General features: G+C 39.2%; 1 protein-coding gene across 1 annotated transcript; it reads left to right on the forward strand.

Annotated features, from left to right (window-relative positions):
* The first annotated feature begins 2,454 nt into the window (after positions 1 to 2,454).
* LOC309538625 (protocadherin beta-16-like) lies at positions 2,455 to 6,525 on the forward strand. Its single transcript, XM_082234357.1, has 2 exons — positions 2,455 to 4,825; positions 6,320 to 6,525. The coding sequence occupies exons 1-2, from the start codon at positions 2,468 to 2,470 to the stop codon at positions 6,329 to 6,331; spliced, it is 2,370 nt and encodes a 789-aa protein (XP_082090483.1). The 5' UTR covers positions 2,455 to 2,467; the 3' UTR covers positions 6,332 to 6,525.
* Positions 6,526 to 6,958: the final 433 nt, after the last annotated feature.

Genomic DNA, 6,958 nt, shown 5'->3' on the forward strand with positions numbered 1-6,958 from the left:
TCCAGAAAATACATGAATAAAAGGATCTAACATCAGAAAAAGAGACAGTTTTATGACCAGCTGATGATGAACACACTCAGATTTCCACAAAATGGCCTGGTGTCCTGGCTAAGCCAAAAAAGGAGACAACATATAGTCAAGTAACATCTGTTAGGCAACACAGCTATGTACAAAGATGTGAAGTCCAGATACAGGGGTTATTTTTTCAAGGATTATGATACATTTTCATGTCAATGTGAGCAGAGACACTGTTAGCAACACACTACCCTTTTTCTGATTGCATAGGAGATGTGTTGTGTTCAGACACTACAAATTAATTATGTTTTGTCTGCTCCCTCACTCATTCCTTTAAAGTAAAGAGATCAAACGTATTACATTAAAAGCATCTGTATGGCGTCTGAATTAGTAATCAAGGTTCAAGAGACAACAGAGGGACAAAATCACAATGTGTTTGCAAATCAATGGAGCACCTGGCTTCTACAACTGGCTTTGCGCTGGTAGGCAACAAAAGGGGGCAAACACCTAAGGCCCTGTATGGAAGTCCTCCCTGAAAGAGGCACCTGTGAACTTGCAGCTTTATGAAAGGTTCTTCTTACTTGCCCGACTTGCTCTCCTTACTTATTTGATGATAAGGTGCCATGCTGACAATCAGTGGCAACTGACTATGAAGCTGCCTGAAGCATGAAATTGACCAGCAACCCTGCAGGAGAAAACCCATGTTCTAAAGGTCCTGCCCTGAAATTTAATAAAGCTCAGCAAAGAGCAGTAGATGTTTGTTAAATAATATTTGATTAATAATTTTGACACCATTCTCTACCAGCGCATTCAACTAAGGATATCCTGAACTTGACTTTGCATGCCTTAATTCATAATGAGAAGCAAAATCTTTGAACTCCTGACAACAAAATTTTGGCTCATGATCTGACATAACCATCGGTGGAATACCCTGTCTTGTAAAAACAACTTTCAATTTGCCTATGACAAATTTTGCACTCAGATTGTTTAGTTCGGATCTCTGGATAATGTGAATAATGGTCAAGAACAAGTAAATATTGATGCCCCTCCTATTCAAACAAATCCATTCTCACTCTTGATCATAGAGCTAAAAAAATCCATATTAATAATAATAGGCTGTTTTGAAGCATACCTCACAATCTTTTACAGAAGCTTCTATATCATGATTTAGGTCAGACCATCTCACTTCAAATATGCCACATTGTTAAGGAATCCCTTCCAAAACTGCAAGTCAACCTTTTTGCTCTGAAATTTGAAACATTCCAAATGTTTCTCCATCTTGCTAATATTTTGATCTCTCACCATATTAAGAAAAACAGCAATTTTCTGTATATCTGGTTTTTCATCTGACTGCATAGCCGACAATAAAATCTGAAACTCTTGTTTAAATATCTTCCTTTCCTGTGCTGCCACAAGTGTGAGCAGTAAAGGACATGGAGCTCCCAAATATTCCATCATACCTTCACATAATATATTTCACTCAATGTACCACGTTTATTGTCTTCTATTATTGCTTACTGTCTTCTATATGAAGATTGAAAATCAATGTAGTAGTTGGAACAAATCTCAATAAGCAAGCACAACATCATTCACCAACTGAATTTAATCTTATCTAACTTATAAAGATAACAAACAGACTTGAGAATTTATTCACTTTGAACATACAATGACATTTCATCACAATGAGAGGGGAGAATTCCATCCAAATTTGAAATGACTGGCTGGAGATAAAATGGCACCCAAGTCATAGTCAGGGTCTGTCAGATGGCTCTTCAGAACAAGTCAATCTGTGTGAAGAGAAGAAGAAGCAGAGCTGGAAGTTGAAATGTTGTATGATGCAAAAAGTTGCATCATTTTTGTTGTTGTTCCTTCTTGGAGGCCACAGTGGCTGTGAACAGTTTATGCCAGCAACAGTCCTCTCAATAATTTGTGAATGTTTGGGGACATCACAGTGTCTCAACAAATATCTTGATGGGGAGTGGGGGGGCTTGAGAATGAGAGGTTACAGCCTTTTTATATATCAGTTAAGGGTTAAGAATACAATCATAAAATAGAAGCTGTTACATGAGATCTTTCTATGTGAGTTGGTACGTGGTAATGTTTCGGGAGCTACATTGCAGTTTAAACACAAGGTGGTGCTCTTGCACAACATAGATTATATAGTAGTGAGTAACTGCTCTCCGGGAGCCATAAATGCAAAGGAAGCATACAAAGAGAAAGGAAACTGATCTTCATTTCAGGCAAATCTTCCAAAAGGCCACAGTCCATTAAAAAATATAGCAAAAGAAATGAATAATTGTATTGGGGATATATAACAGACACATAACAGACAACGTCGAAAGAACCACCTTGCATCATATATCTGACTGGAAGTAAGGCTGGGAGAATGGAAATGCCCCTCAAGATCAGGCAGGTTTGGTCTTTCCCCCTGTATCTCTGTGCATGCATAGCAATGTGTGAGTCCTTCCGCTATTCAGTGGCAGAGGAGGAGAAAAGTGGGTCTCTGGTAGCAAATGTGCTGAAGGATTTGAGAGTGGATGCAAAGGAGCTGTCTGCTCGGAGAGCCCGGCTGGTTTCTAAGAGCTCCAAGCAGTATTTCCAGCTGGATCCTCATTCTGGGGATGTGACAGTAAAGGATAAAATTGATCGGGAGTCCCTGTGTGGTCAGAATGAACCATGTATTCTACTGTCTGAAATTGTGCTGGAAAAGCCATTGCAGCTACACAGAATTGAAGTTGAAATAGAAGATGTGAATGATAATTCCCCCAAATTCCTTAAAAATCAGTTTATTTATAAAATACCTGAGCAGACTCCTGTGGAAATCAGATTTCCTTTGGAGAGAGCAGAAGACCCTGACAAAGGAAAAAATACAGTTCAGAACTACACCCTTAGTCCTAATGAGCATTTTAGACTTGATGTGCAAAGTCACAGTGATGGTAGCAAACAAGCGGAATTGGTATTGGAGAAACAGTTGGACCGTGAGGTGAATTCACAGATTGCCCTGATTCTGTCATCTGTTGATGGAGGAATCCCAAGAAGAACTGGAACAGCCCAAATAATCATTGATGTTCTGGATAACAATGATAATTTCCCTCAATTTGAACAATCTGTGTACAAAGTAAAACTAATGGAAAACAGCCCACTGAATACACTGGTTGTAAAAGTTGAAGCAAGTGACAAAGATTTTGGTTCCTATGCAACTATAACTTATTCCTTCAGCCAGGTGGGGCAAACGGTATTAAGATCCTTCACTTTAAACACACTTAATGGAGAACTTAGTGTTTCAGGGACAATTGATTATGAAGAAAACACAAATTATGAGATGAAAATCAGAGCTACGGATGGAGGGGGACTTTCCTCTTACTGCAAAGTCATTGTGGACATTGAGGATGAGAACGACAATGCTCCAGAGATTACCATCACATCCATCACCAGTCCCTTACCTGAGGACTCTCCCCCAGACACAGTGGTGGCCCTTTTCAGTGTAACAGACATGGACTCTGGAGACAGTGGCAGAACTGCCTGCACCACTGAAGTCAACCTGCCATTTGTGCTCAAACCCACAGAGAACAACTATTACCGGCTGGTGACCCAACAGTCACAGGACAGAGAACAAGCCTCTGAGTATAACATCACCATCACAGCCACAGACAGGGGCTCTCCCAGACTCACTTCCACAAGAATACTTCATGTTGAAGTGTCAGATGTCAATGACAACCCTCCAGTGTTTGAAAAGCCATTCTATGAAATGCAGTTAAGAGAAAACAATATTCCTGGTCTTCTGATCAATTCGGTCCATGCTGTTGATCTGGACACAGCGCAGAATGCCAAAGTGACCTACTCGCTTTTGCCTGGGAAGGTCAATGATGGCCCCACATCCTCTTACATCTCCATCAACTCTGAAACCGGGAACCTGTATGCCATTCGGTCTCTGGATTATGAGGAAGTACAAGATTTCCAGGTGACGGTGAGGGCTGTGGATTCAGGTTCCCCTCCACTGAGCTCAGAGGTTCCCATCCGTGTTCAGGTCGTGGATGAAAATGACAATGCCCCCTTCATCCTCTACCCTCTCCAGAATGGCACTTCCCCCTCGAATGACCTGGTTCCCCGAGGGGCAGAGACTGGCTACCTGGTCACCAAGGTGGTGGCTGTGGACAGGGATTCTGGCCAGAACTCTTGGCTTTCCTACCAGCTGTTGAAGGCCACAGAACCGGGTCTGTTCACGGTGGGGGCCCAGAATGGAGAAGTGACCACCCTGAGGCCGGTCAGCAACCGAGACAGCTTCAAGCAGAATCTGATTGTGGTGGTCCGAGACAACGGCCATCCTCCCCAGTCCACCTCTGCCACGCTCAGAATCCTTCTAGTGGACGGCTTCTCTGACCCTTATCTGAAAAGTGTGGCTCTCCCAAAGGAGGAAACAGCGGAGGAGGAAGACCCCAGCCTGACGATGTATTTGATCATCTGCTTGGCTGCCAAGTCAAGCATCTTTCTCATTTCTGTAGTGGCCTTTGTTGTAATCAAGTTGCAGAAACGTGAAAAGTTCATAGGAACCTACAACTCTGGAGCCAATTTCCCGGTGGGACCTGATTCCCAGGAGATCTCTGCGGATTCTGGTGCTGGATCTCTATCCCAGGCTTACAACTATGAGGTGTGCTTAGCTGGTGGGTCTCTGAACAGCGAGTTCAGGTTTCTCAGGTCCCTGTTTCCTGTTTTCTCTGTGGAGCCTCCTAACACTCAGGTGAATCCAAGGAGTTCCAATGATTCTCAAGAGCTCCCCAGTCAAGTAGAGGAATGTAAAGATAATATCCAGGTAAGAAAAGTATTTTAATACTTTTCATATAGTTATGTTCAGTTTATCTATTATTTGCTCTCAACAAGTCTTTGATTTCTAAGCCTGAATGCAATGAATTCTTAGAAGTCTGGAAATGATCAGTAGCTTGTCCATTGCATACAGTCATTCTCCTTTTAAGTATAATAGAAAAGGACACCAGAGTGAACAACAGAAACTTCTACTTTGAGGAGATACAGCTTCCTTTTTATTAAAAGTCACTAGGGATGGACGAATAATTCAATTTTAGTAGCTCTCAGTTTCTCATTTTTCCAATTTTACATTCAGGTCACCATATTTCCACAAAAAAAAATTGGAGTTAAGACCTCACAAAAATTCAGCAGTATTTTAGTGACATTTCTCCCAATATACATACATACATACATACATACATACATACAGGTTTTTTGCAAGCAATTTCCCTAATATAGTGTCTTTTTATATGTTATTTTCACATTATGCATGCTTTCCTCTTATATGCCCATTTCTGTACAAAATGGTCGGATAATTGCATTAGAGAATTCAGAGAAATGTGATTTTTGAAGGGCAGCTCTGTTTTGCTTCATATTTTTTTTTGCAACAGTGATTTAGGTTGGTTCATATTAGAATATGAAAGAAAATAAATTTCTCCCACTTCCCTAACAGTCACTGTCAATAACTATTATGAACTTGTGAACCACAGTCCTTTGGACAGAACGATACTCACTGAAGGCATGACCACTGATGATGTTCTATGGTTCAGTTCAATAAGAATGACTTATGCTCAAGTCTTAAGAGAACAAGACAATTCTCCAGTGTTTGAGAGATCATTGTAAAAGTGTGGGGAAATTAATACCCTAGGCATGATGATCAAGGGATTTGATATTTGTTTTCAATTCTGTCTTCTATAGTTTTTAAAGTTACTGTACAAGTGGCTCAAATTATTTTTCTGGATCTTTCAGAATTAGCACAGTGTCATCTGCATACAAACTTATTTTTAAGTGTTTTGTTAATATTGTCAATCCTTTATTTATGTGACCAGTCTAACAGCTTTGGCCATAAGTTCCACAGATAATTAAATAGTAACCTCAATAATTGGCATTCCTATCTAGTGCATCTATTTAATTTAAATGTTTCTGATTGTACTTTGTCTGTTTTGAAGCAGTAGGGTTTGAAAACATTATAATCCAGGAGATTAAAGTAGTGTGATTAAAGTAGTGTCCACTTACATTATGTGCAGCTCTCAGAATAGATCACTCCATTTTATCAAATGCTTTATCTGTATGGATTGTTTCCTTATTCTGGAAATAATGTTAAGTAGTTACTTGACCCAAGTTGATAACTTTCAAACCGATGAACACTATACTAAATTAAGTGGGGGTTTTTAGTAGCATCAACTCTTTGTAATATTGTTTGTCCTTTTATGTTGTTGCACCACATCTTTAATCTGTGTTATTAACTCATTAATGGTTTTTTTTCCTTTTTTGAAATATGCAGCTTTTTGTTTGATTTTTCTTGTGGTGACTGCTTTGAAGACCTCCCAGTTTGTTACAGGACAGTCTTCTGGGGAATTATTAAAATATGCTTCAATTATCAGTTTTATTGTCAGAACAAACTCTAAATTAAACATTAACATATTGTCTAGGTGCCCTTCAGTGGTATATCTTCCAAACTTTCAAATGCTTGTAACAACAACAACAGCAACAGCAAAATAAATGTTTTGTCCTGTATTTGCTTACATCACTTTCTGAGTTAACCACGCGGATGTAAAAAATAAATAAATTATTGAGTGATTTCATAAAATGTGTAATCTTTCTCCTTTGGTTGAAACTGCCACAAGGTTTGTACCAGAAAAACTTGTGTAATTTTTTTTTTTAAGGGTTGGAATTACTCCTTAAAAAAAGGAGTATTATTTTGTCCTGTCCAATTTTAAAAATTTGATTCAAATAAACCCTCCACCAAGTATAATTTCTTTGTCTAGGCTGGAAACAATTATGGCATTAATTTTGGGAATGCTTTTTGATTTTCATTTGACGCATAGATATGTCCAATCATTATTGACTTTCCACCCACTAAACCAGTGCCAAATATTTGTGCTGCATCTTTCATTGATTATACATTTAAAAAAAAATAATG

This window comes from Podarcis vaucheri (assembly GCF_965113315.1).
Source record: "Podarcis vaucheri genome assembly, chromosome: 8".
Taxonomy (NCBI): Eukaryota; Metazoa; Chordata; class Lepidosauria; order Squamata; family Lacertidae; genus Podarcis; species Podarcis vaucheri.